Below are 16,316 nucleotides of genomic sequence, written 5' to 3'. Positions count from 1 at the left end.
AGCTCCTCTTTGCTAATTTTAAACTTGCAATTTGTGGAGGGTGTTGGGGAGTGCCTTGTCCTTGTTTTGTTTGGTTTTGGTTTTTAAGTGAGATTTCTGTGTGACAGCCTGACTCAAACTTCAGGAATCCTTAGCTGTGACTTTATCTGATGAATAAAAAAAATACAAAAGCAAGACCTGCATTAAAAATGTATCTCAAAATGAAAAATCTACTCACTAAAAAATAAATACTTTCTTTCAAGGACAGGTTGACTGACACTGGGATTGAATCTCTGATCCCTAAAATTATGTTCTGTATCTCTGTCTTTATATAATTTAGATTAAATGACAAGAAGTCCTTAGGTAACAGCACTAACAGTTTTCTATTTCCTATGGTTTAAGGCCAAAAGGTGATTTATGTAAGAAATCAGCGTTTACCTCAGCACTGATGATATTTTGAGAGACTGAAACAATTTCAGTGGGATAATATATAATAGGGAGGAAATAACCATATAATTCTCAAAACAGATATGCATTGATCTTTACAGAGAATTGTGTGCATTCAGTGTTAGTCCTGCTTCATGTATCTGACAAATTGGAATACAGTTAACCATATTTTATTTTTTTTAAATCTGTTTCCTCTAGTAAGGCTGAGATTGTGCAGCACTTCTAGGAAAAAGAAGGAATCAAATTTGTTGGTTTTTATGGACCTGGACAATTTGGGCTGTGGATGCTTTTTTTTCTTTTTTTTTAATTAAGGGCATGCATGAGAATATATACAGGTTTAAATATTATCAAATGTTGGCAAGATTAGTCATCCAAAATCCTGAAAAGGATTTTTGCCTTAAAGAAACCAATCTTCTAACATTGTCTTTACTTTTTCAGGTGGATTTGGAGCCAGAAGGCAAAGTGTTTGTTGTCATAACTCTTACAGGAAGCTTCACGGAAGGTAAGGGAATTATTTTGGCTTGTTTCCATTAAGAGCTGGACTCTGGTGTATATTCCTGCCATCAGTTACCAGGCAGTACATAAGGGAATGGCATTCTTTACGTGCTGTGGTGTGCTGGAGATTTCTTGAGCAGTGAGGGAAATCTGGAAGGGGCTGTTGGTAACAACTCGTGCTGTTTGTGCCCTCTGCCCTGATCTTGGACCTGAGGAGCTGGTTCGTGCTTGATCTGGTTTATTTATCTGAAGTTGTCCTTCAAACAGATTGTTTTTGTCACTCCTACTTTTCACCTGGGTGCCTCTTGAAGGGCAAGCTAAGGAGAAACAGCATGTTTAAAATGGAACATGTTTAAAACATCTGGATGATTTTTTATTTTCCATAATGGTTCCCATCTACTTCATGAGCATTTCTGTTTCCCGGGTTCACTTTGCACAGGAAACTTAGAAGTTTTTAGTGTGACAGCTGCCCTGAAAAAGTATCTGGGCAGCTTTTTTTTCCTGTAGCTATATTTTATAGTGTGATACTTTTAATTTCCCTGTTCTTTATTGTGATACTAATCACGAGCGTGGATGTGAGCTCTGCTGCAGCAACCCAGGAAACCTGGGATGGGGCACAGAAAAAGCTTATTTTCTTCAAACCATGGTTCTTGTTTTAGCTGCAGCCTCAAACTGCATTTGTTGGGGGGTGTTTTTGTTTTCTATACAGAAGCCAGGAATTGAGGCAGGATCTGCTGTTACCTGCAGGATGGGGGAGATGGATTTTTAATGTTCTCTCTGGTTCTGCCCCATAAACTGATTGCTTGGCACAAAGGCTGTGCTGGGGGCAGCTTCAGGAGTCCTGAGGGAGCTCTGCTCTCCTGCCTTGCATCTCCCATGGGTCCCACCTCGTGCTAGTGCCCAGGCCTGTCACTGCCCCTGCCTTTGTGCTTCAAATGCAGGTTTCAATAAGAGCTTGTGCTTTACTTGGATGCTTTTGGGGAGTGTGTGCACCTGGGGCTGCTCTTACTCCTGGGGATGACTGACCGGGTGTAACTCCTCTTGTAGAAGGTATGTTAGGAGGGAGATAGGAACAGAAAGCCTGGCTTTAATTCCTAAAGAAATATATAATCTTGAAAAGATGAGGAATATGACATTCTGGCACTGCAGTCAGGCAGAGAGGACCAGAATTCTCTTTTCCAGAAAAGTTCACTTACCAGGTAAAGCTGGGCAGGTTACATTGCATCACTACAACTTTTACCTCTCTATTTGCCAAGTAGGAATCCATGTTTTTCTCTGCCTAGGTGTCAGCTTTGTGGTCTGGGAACTGCTCTTGTGTTTATCCACATGTAAAATGTTAACAGAGCATTTACCTTTCCTACCCTTCCCTAGAACTGTGCTTTGACAGGGAGACATGAAGATTACTTTTTCAAGTCCCTTTGCAAGAAGCTTTCTATTTGTAACCAGGGAAGAGGGTGAGTCCAAAACTGTGCTAGGGAGGCCTGGAGGACTTTTTTAAAGGTCCAGAAGCCATGGCTCTTAGAGGTGAAAAGGACACTAGAAATTGGCTGTAATTGCCTATTGCAGAACTGATGATGGAAGGAGGGGAGAAACGGGGCTTTTAGTGACCTGCATCCCAGTTTGTATCCACATGCAAGAGTGTCATGCTTGGCCATTTAAAGCAGGTTTGAGCAGGGATGGTGGGCTTGAGCATTAACCCAGAGTGTGCTTCAAATCTGTGCTGGTGGCTGAGCTGTGAAGGCTGGTTTCTAGCAAGGTATCAAAGATGAGAGATGGAGAACTCAGATGTTTGTACAGCTACTGCTTTCCGAGGGAAATGGGAAATGTTGGAAATTATTTACTTCTCTTTTCTGTGTTGCTATTGAGGATGTATAGACTTAACAGAACAGGAAGATCAAAGATGGTCTTTTTTTTTGTTGTTGTTGTTGACTGGTAGTTCCCATGTATGGTCACATTTAGAGTTTCCAAGAATAGACATAATGCAGGGCAAGCCTGATTGCAGATACTGACTTTTCCCAGTCATTGGATAAAGGAGGCATCCACAAGGAAGGGCTCTCCTTCTAATAAGCAGTGAGGTCTTGTTTATAACATCATGTTTTATTCTTTTTTTTCCTCTCTCTTTTGCTGGAAATGTGGAGGCTCAGAACTGTATTTGAAATTTGAAGTTTTACGAAGAGAAGACCGAGAATAGTTTACAACCTGAAAGTACAAAAAGTGGCTTCCCACTTGTTCCCCTGATCTGGAGGGCAGCCACTATCACATCCTCCCTGCTCGTTATGGCTAATGTGGCAGAGACCTCCTGAAGGCTTTCTGTGTCTGTGGGCACACAGGGCATCCAATGGTCAGTGTGCATTAGATCCCACCAGTGTAACACGTGGATTTTCAAGCAATATGATATTTAGGACATTTAATCATTTTCTTATGACTTTGAATGGTTAAGAGTGTATCTCTTGTGTATTTTCTGCTCTGAAAAGGATTAAGCAGTGGTGACACAGTGCTACAAAAAGCAGCCAGACTTTAGCAGGTAAAAAGAGCATCATGACAGTGTCCACAGACAGACTCTTCAAGCCACCCACATGGGGGTTTTTTGCAGCTCTTGCCTCATGGCTTTCGGGAGGCAGCAGGATAACATAATGGAGTCAGTCTGAACTGTGGGGGAGCATCTTCCTTTGAAAAGCTTCTGAGAGCTCCACTGAGCAAAGGTGGAGCGTCAGTGCCTGCTGCTGGACCTCACACACCTCATTCATCTCAGAGAGGTTTTATGCCAAACTGGTTGTTTTGTTTATGGAAATAGCCAAATTCACAGGGGCTCAGATGCCATTGTCTAAATCCAGCAAAGCAAAAGTCCAAAAAGTAGGTAAAGAGAGAGGGGATTAAAAAAAGAAAAAAAGAAGCAACCCACCCCCCAAAAGCCCCAGATAAAAAAAGACTTGGATCTTAGGTCCCCCTGACACTGTATTATTTTGTTGTCTGCACAAGCTTACCCAAAACAGACAGTCCTGGTGTTGGTTGTTTGGACTTTCTTTACGTTCAGGAATGGTGGGTGTTTTTGTTTGATCAAAAGTTCTTCTGACCAAAATCTAAATTTGGTTCTGTTCATCTGCAGCAGGGATGGGGGAGAAGGGTGTCACTCCTGTGAGGGGTGCAGTGTGTCCGACAGAAGCATTCATGTGCTGTCAGGATAAAGGCATTATAGAAAACATACAGCTGGAAAGGTTAATTCTTTATAGGTTCCCATATGGCTCTTCTGTCCATCAGTGTTATCACCCTGCTGTGTTGAGGCAGGGAAATCTTCCTGTTTCACATGTTAAAAATACATGTAGCTTTTCAGGAAGAGAAAGGAACAGAGCAATAGGAAGCAAGGGAGACCTAGTGAAATTACCCCTGCCTATCTTTATTTTCTCTGCTGGATGTATTTGTTGCTGTGCTAAGCTGTACCTGATTATATTAACTCCCCTCATTCAGCTGACATTTCCTGTGTAAAGCAACCAGTGCAAAATTAAAATGAAAATCTCCTTACCTTGGGAGGAGATTACCTCTCACAGAAATCACAGAATATTCTGAGTTGGAAGGGACTCACAAGGATCATCAAAGTCCAGCTCCTGAATTCTCCAAGTGTGCCTCATCTCTGCTGGCTGTGCTGGGTCTTGGTGGCACCTGTCTGGGGTGGAGGGAAGCACAATTTTGCCCAGCCATCTCTCTCACTAACCCAAGAGCTGTTTCAGTCCAGGCTGTTTCACAGAGAAGGTGAGGACTGACCTTCTGCCTGCCAGTCTTCAGGCATTGCTTAGAGATTGATTTCCCTCCCCTCCTCAAATGAATTTATTTACTCTTTTCTGGGTTTTCTTTATTTCACCCTGCCCGATAATAGGATTTTTTTTTAAGTCACCAAAAATTATTTCTTTTAAAATTTCCTTATTCTTTTTACTCTGGATATAAATATGGTTCTTCTCCCAAAGGGTGTCTTTAGCATTTCTTACCTCTCTGTCGTGACATCTCGGTTTCCTGCACTGTGTCTCTGTTTGTGTTTCCTTGCCCCTGCTCTCTTAAAAATAATTCACCAGGCCTTCTTTAAAAAAATTCTGCTTTATTTCTCTCTAAAACATATAGTGCTGTATAAGGTGTAGAGTTCCCTAATGTTCTTCCTCTTCTCCTAACGTTGGTCATAACCATTTCCAGGCGGACAACTTCCCAAGTAGGGTGATCTTCCTTGTCACTCCTGGGAGCACCTGGGAGCATCCTGGCAGGAAGACACACTGACTGGGGGCCTTTATGGTTCTCCAGCACCTCTGTGCTCTCCCAGGTGTCATCGGGGTCCCCCTGGCTCTGGATGAAGGTTGTGTCTCTGGGAGGAGACTCCGGGGCTTGTGTTGCTTATAGGAAGTGGCTGATGCTGCTGGAGTGCCCCAACGGGTGACATGAATTTAGATCCTCTCTCCACTGCTTGTCGATTTTTTTGCCACTGAATACTGTTTTCAGCTGTGAAAAGGCAAATCATGCATTACATTCTTCTCGATCAGGAGGTGATTGACTTGAAATAAAAAGCCTTGCAGTGACTGGGTGAACTGCTGCTGTTGGTGGTGCTTCTGGACACCTGTGAGGGGTTGGAAGAGATACTCAAGAGCAGGTGATGGTGTGTGGGTGTTCGGCTGCAGCAAGGTCAGACTTGGACACTGAGAGGCCCCAGGTGTGTGCCTGAAGGATGGTATGAACCCCTCTCCTTGCAACAGTAGGAACACCAAGTCCCCTTGCAGCTTTGCCTGCAAGGCGTGTTGCTGTGCCCTCAGTTTGCTGCCTCTCTTGCTATTTGCTCTATTTAATTTTGAGCAGAGCTAATTAAATTAATACAAATTAAGTGTTTGACTGAATTGATGAATGAGGCAAGCCCTGTAGAAAATAAAGTGCTTCTATTTTAGTGCTTTGAACTCTTGCAATTTGCCTTTTTTTAACTTTTTTTTTTTTTTACATTGTCACTCAACGTGATAATTCTGCTTGAAGTTCACTTTTAATTTCATCGTTGTTAGATAAGTAATGGTTGTTTCTTTTCTTTCAGTGTCAGGAAAGACAAGGACAAATTTGAGTTCTGGGCAAGAAATAGAACAATGAGAATATTGAAAAGCCAAGTGACTTGGTAGAGCAGATATAGTATGCATTATTAAATAGTTAATGTTGGTAGGGTTTGCAGCAGCAAGGAATCACAGAATCATGAGCTTGGGTTGGAAGGGACCTTAAAGATCATCTAGTTCCAACCCCTCCAAGGGGGAAGCTTAAAACTGGTTACCTACAGGTAACTTAAGAGGCAGGTTCAGGAAGCCTGAACCTGCCTCTAGACCAGGAAATGCTTCTTTATTTTGCAACTGGCATATCATGTGGTTGGGATAGTTTGTTCTCAAACACAAATACTTGGTCTTTTCCTGTCATTTTTCTTGGAATACATTTTGCTAACACTGAGTGGGTTTTATTTTAAGAAATAACATTTCCTCAGATGGGTACCAGTAAAAATCTGCAGCCTTAAAGTCTGAAGTGGTGTATAGGTGTTGTGCTAACAAGATCTTTGCTCTGCACTATAATGTAGCTCCTCAGCCCCATAAAACTTCTATTGCCAGATATGTTATCAGGTTCTTGCACAAGAGGAAGAAAAAAGATTTTACCAGTTCTCTATTAACTGCAATAATGACTGTTTTCAGCCTGATTTTTTTCTAGTTAAGGGAATAATTATTAGAAACTAGGAACCAGGAATGAAAAATGTCCTGTTCTCATCCCCTGGCTAGTTGGGCTATTGTTCTGTTTTGGTTTACTAGCTCAAGCAGAGTATTAGAGATGTAGTAGACACCGTCTAGCGAACCTCCTGATCTATATAGGCAGTATCAGTACAGAATGGGATAAAGAAAGCTTTTGCTATCTTTGGTTCCCAGTCTGAGAACATGGAAGTCTTTAATGTCTAGCCCAAAGTCTTTCGTGGCAGAGAGCAGCAGGAGATGTTTTTCAATACTCTTGCATTTTTTTTCCAATGCCTACACTTTTTCAAGTGCTTTACACTTGTCCCATGTGTGCGTGCTGCAGGCAAGGCATTTCCAGATGCACTCCATGTTGTTTCAACTCTTCATTTCCACGTGGAAACAGGTCAGAACAATGTCAGTGTCTCCATGGGGGAGAAAACATACCCTAAATGTACCCTGGAGAAGATTGAGCCCTTGCAGAGACCAGGAATGTAATCGATGAGTGCTGTGCATCTCTGTGTGGCAGGCAGGTGAACTTCAGTGGATCCCCAGCCTTGATGGAAGATCAGTCAGGTTAAAACGTATCCAGAGGCTGATCTTGAAGTCCTGAGCAGGCATTGCTCTCCTGGAGGTCACACTCTGCAAACCTGCACCCCAACAGAGGTGTGTCAGCTAAGCTAACGGGAGCAAGAGCAGCTCTTTGTCCTGAAGCCTCCATGAGCTTTTTTTCTTTTTCAAAGAGAAGTCTTCAAAATGTGCATATTGCATTTCACATGTAAATACTGCAGAGAGAACCCAAGTGTTTTTGCACCCTGACACTCTGATATCTCACATATGCCTCTCCTCCATTAAAAAAAAAAAATATGGCAAGTATGGTAAATTCTGAATTTTCACAGGAAAAATTATTCCAATAGGAAAGCAAACAAAACTGTTTATTCCTGATTGCTGGAAGATCCAGGCCCTGGGAAATGAAGTGGTTTGCTTGGTGTTTATGGAGGGACTCTTAACACAGACCAGGAGGTGAACAGCACCCCAGCCTGCTGCATATCCACAAGACTACCTTTACTTCTTGGAAAATAGTCCATTTGAGTACCACAGCTATTGCAGTATGTCTAATGCTGAGAGGGTTTTGTCAGTAATTCATGTCTTGCCAGGATCTGCCAACTGCTTAGAAATCCAGGCACTGCAAAAATGCAGCAAGCAGCGATATCAGGGTTAACTTCACTTCCTCAGTGGGCTGTGTTTTGTCTGGGTTCTGAAGCCTAGAGATAAATATGCAAGCTTGCAATCTGCTCTGGGATTTCAGTGTTCCTGGCTGTAATGAGGAACAGAGATTTTTTTTTGCTTTATTTAAATGTGATTCCTGGAAGAGGTGACTGGAGTTCCCAGAGGAGCTTAAATCTATCTCCTTGGCCTTGGAGGGTAGGGCTGTGCTGGAGCCGGTGTTTGTGCTGCGGTGGAGCAGGATGGTGAATGTGGAGTGGAAGGAGACAAACATGAAGCTATGGGAGGTCAGTGCTGTGATCCTGTGGCCAGGGATGATGGCAGCAGCCCTGACTGCTGCACCCTGTGCTGGGGGATGCTGTTTCATGGCCATCTCTCTCTGGACCCATTGTGGTCAAGGGCATCTGGATGATGCTCTGGACTGGGACAAAGGGAGTTGTTCCATACACTAGCACACCTCATGCCTGTGCCTGAATTTCTCCAGACCACAGTTTGTGAGGTACCTGACTGATGAAACAGGTAAATGGCTGTCCAAAAACTCCAGTGGTTTACCTAGGGTCACTCTGTAAATCTGTACCAGAAACTGGAGAAAAAATACCAACAAAACCACACTGGTTTTTATATATATATATATATATATATATATATATATATATAACCTCACCTTCACCATCTATCAAATTAGGCTGTATCCCATTTAATATCCAAGTCTGTCAACTCTGGCTGCTAGAGGAGACTCCTAATTTAGGTGGCACCACCACAGTCAAGGATCTTCCTTGTGTCTGGGTGTCTGGCAGCCCAGTCTGTCCAGTGTCCATAAGTCCCTGTCACCTGGAGGTAACAAAATGGTGTTGTGTCACAGTATTTAATTCCCTCAATTTACCTGGAAGCTATTCAGGCATTTTTAGTGCTTGTGGGGAGACCCAAGCTTCCCACTGGCTCTGCAGACACGAGGAGGACCAGCAGCATCAGTCTGCTGCGTGTTAGGGATGTTGTGTCAGTTGAGTCCTGCACCTCACTGGAGGTGGGCAAGATCTCTCAAATAGCCAAGCAGAACAGGGTCTTCAACCTTGGGTGAGCTGGCACGGAGCTGTAGGAAGCAGAATTCATCTTCTAGTGGTGCTTTTGGAGGCAAATATTTGCACTTGCAATTTAAGTTTTTAAGTTGTTCCTGAGTGTGCCCAGCATAAAATAATGAGTTTCCTGCTCTTCAGTGCCAGATGTTTTTGTTTCCTGGAGTGCTGCAGCAGCAATGATTCTGTTGTTTTCCCGAATGAGATGCTGAGTTAAAATAGAGCTTTGAGCGAAGAGATCCTGATGTTTTGCCAGGGTGACCTCAAGCTTGGCAGAGGTGAGAGTGGGAGGGATGGAAGTTTCTGCCATCCCCGTCTGCCTTCTCCGCTCTTGGGGAAAAATCTGCTCATTCTTGATCTGGGAAAAACTGCATGACATCAGCGTGGCTTTGAGTGCTGTGGACACCCCCTGCACTCAGCAGGTTCCCACCTCACTGACTGCTCCTGCTGGCCATGCCAACACTGCTGGTTTATGGGAATGAGGCACTTTCATGATTGAGGGTAAATCTGTCTGTCTGAAAAGGATGCTCTCAAGTGTCCCTTGGGCCGCCTTGAGTGGGGCCAGTTCTGTACCAGCTGGCTGGACTGGGAAACTGAGCAAAGCTGGAGCAGGGCTGTGGGTTAGTTTGGGGCCAGATCTATCTTTTGATTGAGCTCAGCACAAGCCCAGGGTGCTGTGGTGAGGCAGGAGGGGGAGCCCCAGCGGTGGGGCAGGGGAGGGAGGAAGGCAAGAGGTCTGGTGTCCTGCTCTCCATGCCCCATCTGCTGGGACACAGGGCAAGGACAGTGAATGGTGGAAACACTGAGAAAAGTTGATTGGAGAAGAAATAGAGACAAAAGGGGTGGGAAGAAGGCCAGAGAAAAGGAATATTAGGAGAGACAGAAGGATGTAGGAGACTGGTCTGGGGAGTGGTGATGGGTGGGTATGGACAGGAATTGTCAGGAAGAAGCAGCTTAAAGAAACTCAGAAAGTTTAAGAAGGTGAGAGAGAGGAGGAAAATACAGACAGATGGATTGTAGAGGAGCTGTGGGGGACAAGGAAAGGCTGCAGCAGCAGCATAGCTGTGACCATCAAAGCCTGTTTCTTGCTAGAATCTGAAACAGTTTCTAATCCCAGAATCTCAGCTCTTTTCTGCCGTCTAGCTGTCAGACTTGTTGAGCAAGTGTCTGTCCATCGCTGTACTGGCACAGCAGCACACAGTCCTTTCCTAGGAAGTGTGTGTTCCCTGTTATTACTCTCCTCTCTCCCTGAAGCTGTGTGAGACCACAGCCATGCTGGTGAGCTGGGATTGTGGAGGGGAAAGGCTGCTCCAGTTCCAGCAGATGAATTTGCTTCCAATGATAGTTTTCTTTGTTTGTAAAATGTAGGTAATTGCCTTAAAACCAGAAACCTCTTAATTTGAAGAATTTTTATTAGAAAACGAAACTCTCAGAAGTCAGAGAATTCTGAATTTTTGTGTCTAAAATTTATCCTTCCTATATGTTCACAATACAGTCTTGCAGATCACACTTGCAGGTCAGCAAGGACAAAGGCAGAAAGATGTTTCTTCTCCAGCCTTCCCAGATCGGAGTGCTGAGGTGGTGGGTGAGGGATCTGGGGCCTCAGTTTGGTCCTACACACATTTTTACCCACATTGTCTCTGTTCTGCATTTCACTTGTGAATGAGAGGTAGAGTGGGAAGAACAAGTCGTTTGGGGAAAGACTCCCTTATTGCATCTCAAAGGGCTGATGATAACTTGCACATGAAGGCCACTGCACACCTTGGCTGTATAGAGGCACCCTGTGTCCCATGTGTTGGGACAGATCTGGCTGGAAAATGTGTGGAAGGGTGTGCTGGAAGGAAGGCAGGGTGCTGTATGGGGTGAGAACAGCTTAAATCTGTGTAAGGGCTGTTGTGACCATCAAACTGCAGGCTGGCTGTCATCTCCTGTCATTTGAACTTAAATTCCCTCCCTGTGTGTTCCTTTCCCACTGAGGTACTGAGAAGAAAGATGAGAAGAGGTGAACGTTTTAGGTGTCTCTCACAAGCTGTTGGAGAAAGTTACTGTCTTCCTGCTCACCCACCTCTGCTTGTTTCTTAATTGAGGGGAGTGAGATGGGAGAGCTGGTGGGGAGGCAGGGTGTGTACTTACTGCTGCTGCTCTTACACCTGGTGGAAAGGGCCACCCATTTGTGAGAATGAAAGTGGCTGGTGGCACTGGTGGCCATTATGGAGCTGTTGAAATTGGTGAGTCCTTCCCTTTCTCAACATATTCAGAGCAACAGAGCTGGTGAAGGGTCTGGAGGACAAGTCTGATGAGGAGTGGTTAAAGGAACTGGGGGTGTTTAGTCTGCAGTAAGAGTCTCAGGGGTGCCTTATCACTCTCTACAACTGCCTGAAAGGAGGGTGTAGCAAAGTGGGGTCTGTCTATTCTCCCAGGCAACCAGTGACAGGATGAGAGGAAACGGCCTCAAGCTGTGCCAGGGGAGCTTCAAGTTGGATATCAGGAAGAATTTCTTCACTGAAAGGGTGATTAACATTGGAACAGGCTGCCCAGAGAGGTGGGGAGTTGCTATCCCTAGAAGTGTTCAAAAAATGACTGGACATATCACTTAGTGCCATGGTTTAGTTGGCGTGGTGGTGTTCGGTCACAAGTTGGACTTGATGGTCTTGGAGATCTTTTCCAACCTTAATGATTCTGTGATTCTATGATCCTGAGCCAAGGCAAGCAGCACTCTCTCCATGTGGCACCCAGCATTTTCAAAGCTGTATTTGTTTGAATTCGGGACATCTGCTTTTGAAATCTCAGAAACACCTCTCAGAAATGGAGAAGTATGTATTGCAGGGTGAAAACCCTGTTGGGGAGGAGATGGGGAAGGGGGATAGATCAGGTCTGGCTGTGGGAGCTGCTGGGAAGCTGTTGAGGACAGCTGTGTTTCCTGAACATGCAGCTCCCCTGGCCTTGAGCCCTTGGGAAATCCGTCTGGGAAGTCATAATAATCCGCTGGCACTAGGAGGGGTGCAGTGTGTGTGCCAGAGCAGTCAAGGTCTGTGCCATCTGCAGAAGTGTTCTAGGAGGGACTGTGCAGCGAAGCCAAGTGCGATCGCCAGCCTGAGCACTCGAGCACTGAGTGTTTCCTTGCTGCATTGCCAAGGTGGGGACTGTGTTGGTGAGAAGAGGTGCTGCCTTTTGGCAGGTCTCTTCCTGGTAGCAATAAGCTTGGGATACAAGAGGCTGAATTTATTTCTTTTGACAGATGCTTTGCTGCGGCAGCGTCTTACTCAGCCCATGGTGTGTGGGAATCTGCGTGGGAGAGCGACATGGTAAACAACCTGCTTTTTAAGGCTGTTGCAATTAGAGAACTCGTTAGCAAGCTGCCACATGGAAATCTCAAAAGTGCCCGGGATCAACTGTGTAATCAGAGCTGAGTATGCGGCTGGACCACTTGGGCTGGGTCTGTGCAGCTCTGGGGTGACCAGTCCACCAGGAGAATCCTGATGTTGCAGGGTGGTGATTCAGGTGTTGGTCATCCTCCTTGGTGAGCCCAAGGCCAAGTGCACCTCCAGGGCCTGGGGAAAAGCTGAGACATCGCACGACAGCGGTCGGAGGCCCTGACAGGGGAAAAATTGGGAGTGTTTAACTTATTCTAGTTAATTAGCTCTCCCAGTTAATTTATTCCTGACTAGATTCCAGTTGTGCTTTGGGTTACAGTTTGCCTTCTCATGGAGAGGTGCAGTGCCCCCAGAGAGGAAGGTATGAGGTTTCATCCTAGGGGTGGCTGTGTCGAGGAACGTGGTTGTTGTTCGTGGAAATGCTGCAAAACTTTGGATCCCTCTGGGTGCAAGCTGCTCGATACTCCCATTTCAACTTGCCTTCTGTTCATCCTGGTTTCTTTGTGTGTTTTGTCTCGTGTTGCATAAAGAGTGTTTTCCTGCTCCTCCTTCTTTGAGACAGATGTTAAACTGGTGTCTCTAGAAAATTGCAGTGCCTGCACAAAAAGGTGGGAATTTTAAGGGGATTTACTTGAGTGTAAGACCTTGAGTGGAGACTCTTGTTTTACTACCAAAGTGGCCAACTTTAATTCCAAAGCTGGCCACATAGCCCAAAAGAAGGATATCCCCAGAGCATCCACTTAAAAATAGCTCTCAACTGCACCTGGTTAAAAATAGGTTTAACTTGGATCTTGTGCTTCCCTGTGTGGGCAGGGCCTCCTAATAGCGTGTTGTGATACCGACTAGGGAACCACCTACGAACACGTGAGTTGCTGATGGTTGCAACAGGCCAGAGCCCCGAGGCATCGGGAGCAGGGAAGGGTTCAGGATCTCCCTGCTCTTTGCCCATCCTGACAATTCTGCTTTTCTCCAGGATTTTGCACAAGTGATGGGAGCTTTGACTTATAAATGCTGTCACACTCTGTTGCTGCTACTTCTGCCAGCATAGTTTGAAATCTTCTAAATCTTATGGCACGGAGGGTTTCTGGTGCATGAATTAATCATGGAAAAGATCAAAGTTGCTTTGTTCGTTTTCTTTTCCTGTTTTTAATGAATAATGTATTTAAATGGTTTCCTTCCCTGGTAAATCACATCTCAACATTTTTCTCTTGAGTTTGATAGGTGGGAAGGACTAACAGGAGGTTTTACAATGAAAATTCGCCTGCCTAAGCACAAGGAAATAACAATGATTATGATTGTAAGGAGAGGAGAGGAGGGAGAGGAATCGGTTTGTTAAGGCTCTAATGAGCAATGCAGTAAGAAGTATAAGGTACTAGTATTATTTGCACATCTTAAGGTAAGGAGGAGAATTGTACCTATTTTATGATAAAATTGAGACTGCAAAGCAGATGTGTTGTGCAGATCTTATGATAAAATTGAGACTGCCTTTAGCCGAGGAGGGGAGATGATTATTGCTGCCTGTTTCTCACTGTTTGTGCATGTCAACTTAAAATCTGAATCATAGGGCTTTTCTGTGGGGTTTTGGGGATTTTTTCGGTGTTTGGTTGTTTTTGGTGTTGGGGTTTTGGTTTTTTTGTTCTTACCTAGGTCAATGTGACAGGAGTGGGTTATGGAGTAGTTGAAATACTGGTAGTTCTGAGATGGTAGGGAGGGGACTCCATTGTGAGAGGGGAACAGTAGGGTGGGGGTGACTTTTAGACTCTGTTTTTGCTGGAAAACCATGTTCAGCTACAGTCAGAGGGAAGCAGCTGTCTGTTATTTCACTGGATATGACTGGACTAATTTACCTTGCTTTTCCAAACTGCATGGGTATCATGTGTCTCCTGCTTGGTATGGGACAGATATGAGATGATTTTCCAGTCACAGTGCCAGTGCAGGGCTCTTATGGGCTCAGTTCAGTGCTCAGGTTTCTCCTATCTCCCTCAAATCCCTCTTCTACTTTTTAAATAAAATCCTTCTCTTCTGGAATATCCTCTCTGTGCAAGCTGAGACAGTTCTCTGCCGTTGTCACCCCAGCCTGGTCTCTCTGGCAAACAGAAGGGTCCCAAGATTGCCATCTCCAAATGAATGCAAAAACTTGCAGAGTTGGAATGGTAAAATGGAGCTCAGGTAAAACCTTCCTTGCTCTTGACAGAGAGACAAGCACAGGGTGACAAATAGGGCTGTCCCCTTCCTTCTGTCAGTGTGGTGTGCTTGTACAGAGAAGGAAGAGGGAAGTGCAGGGAAGTGGCTGTTGCCTTCAAGCACACCCTCCTTGTCATCCAGCAGCATTTATGCAGCCTGTGGCCTGGAAAGCACAAATGGGTTCTGGCATGCAGTGATCTCTGAGAACCTGGGACAGGGGGTCGCTCATGTCTGCTGAAATCTTTTATCCTCTCTATCCCATTTGCTCAGTTCCTGGTTACTCAGTACAGGAATGAATGGAAAGGCTTTTCCATTCATATTTTTCAGCCTTGTGCAACACCCTGCAGTGCCTTGTTCAGAGCTGTCAACATCCACAGGCAGACGTCTAAAAACAATTTTTCCCAGAAAAAGACTTGTAAAACCAGATGTGGAAAATAGTATTTTGTTTTGAGCTGCTCTGTGCACATCTGAAAACCTGTGTGGCAATTGTGATTAAAACTCTACAGGATAACCTGTATGGTATTCATAACTGGTTGGTAGACTCGAAGTGGCAGCAGGGTACTTGTTTTCAGTTTCTCAAGCTGCCTTCTTCATGCTCTCTCATGTTCTATCAGAACTCATGCAAACAGATAAAAAGCTCTTTCAGGCCCAGCACTGGGCTCTACCCTCTGCTTTGCAGTCCTCTCCCCTCCTGCATGTGTGGATGGCTCCCAGCAGCCACATACTGGTCACTCCAGCTCTGCAGTGCCATCTTCCTCTCCCTGGAACTTCTCTACCCAAGTGCAAAAGACTGAAGAAAACCGAAAAAGTGCTGAACCCCAGTCCCATGCTGGTGAGGAGAAGGTTAGGTTAACAGTGATGGATGGAGCAGAGCTGTACCTGGTAAGCCTGGGAAACACAGAGACATGTCCTGTCAGCTTTTCTGTCTCACCTACTGGTGCCACCAGAGCTTTGGCATCATTGTGTAATTCTAGACATAAGCCTATAATGGGATTTTGTAGCAATAGCTGAGCACTGTCATGCTCATCAGTATTGTTGTGTGAACTTCATTGGTCCTGTTCTCGCTGCTGCTGCCACACTGAAACATCATCTTTCAGCCTCAGTCCTCAAAATGCTGCTAACCACTTAGAGCTGAATTCATGTCCTAGATCTGGCAGGAAAACAAGGAAGATGAATCTGCCTTACTTCAGCACTTGGATGAGAAACAGAGACCTTGCCTCCAGTGCACAGTTCTGTGTGATCCAGTGCACGGATGATTACATGTTTGCTTTTCCAAGACTGATGATAAGGCTGTTTCATACTCATGAGTGGGGAAAGCTCTAATTTTTTTGTTTCAGAACATCGTTGTTCCTTCTTTCTCTTTCAGACAGTATTTACAGGTATTTAAAAGATTTCAGCCAGTGTTTAAAAGATGAGCTGCCCATTATTGTGACTTTTCTTTGAAGTCCTTGAAGACAACATAGTGCTGCCTGCACTAGCTGTCGCTTTCTCTGGTCTTCATATAAAACTTTATCCAGTTTCAGAGGGCAAAATGGCAGCTGGATCAAACATAAATCCCAGTCTGTGTTTGATATGCCACACGTTTGATTTGCAAGGAACCTCTCCTGGGATTGGAACTGATATGGTTTCGTGCACAGACTGGCAAAGGGAGCAGAAGGAAAAGAACTCTGACAGACGTGAAGTAGGAGAGAAACCCTCTATGGGTAACTCTGTGGATGTGGCTGTTTCCCACTGACTGATCCAAGTTACTTTTGAGGGAAACTGAAGAAAAAGCTTGGTAATAGGATAGGCAAGACTTTTACTCTGCAGCACTAATACTA

At 44.8% G+C, this 16,316-nt stretch overlaps 1 protein-coding gene across 1 annotated transcript in view; it reads left to right on the top strand.

Moving 5' to 3' along the window:
• Positions 1-864: 864 nt before the first annotated feature.
• The window catches only part of PRKCH (protein kinase C eta), a gene marked incomplete at its 5' end in the record, with an annotated part of 93,261 nt that continues 77,809 nt past the window's right edge, over positions 865-16,316 (top strand). Inside the window, one exon of the mRNA XM_027698578.1 lies at positions 865-928. Coding sequence (XP_027554379.1) covers positions 865-928 — 64 coding nt within the window. The remainder of the gene's footprint in view (positions 929-16,316) is intronic.

Source organism: Neopelma chrysocephalum, unplaced genomic scaffold, assembly GCF_003984885.1.
Source record: "Neopelma chrysocephalum unplaced genomic scaffold, ASM398488v2 Primary Assembly neopelma1_24, whole genome shotgun sequence".
Taxonomy (NCBI): domain Eukaryota; kingdom Metazoa; phylum Chordata; class Aves; order Passeriformes; family Pipridae; genus Neopelma; species Neopelma chrysocephalum.
The sequence above is the reverse complement of the archived record's forward strand: the minus strand, read 5'-3'. Positions and strand labels throughout refer to the sequence as shown.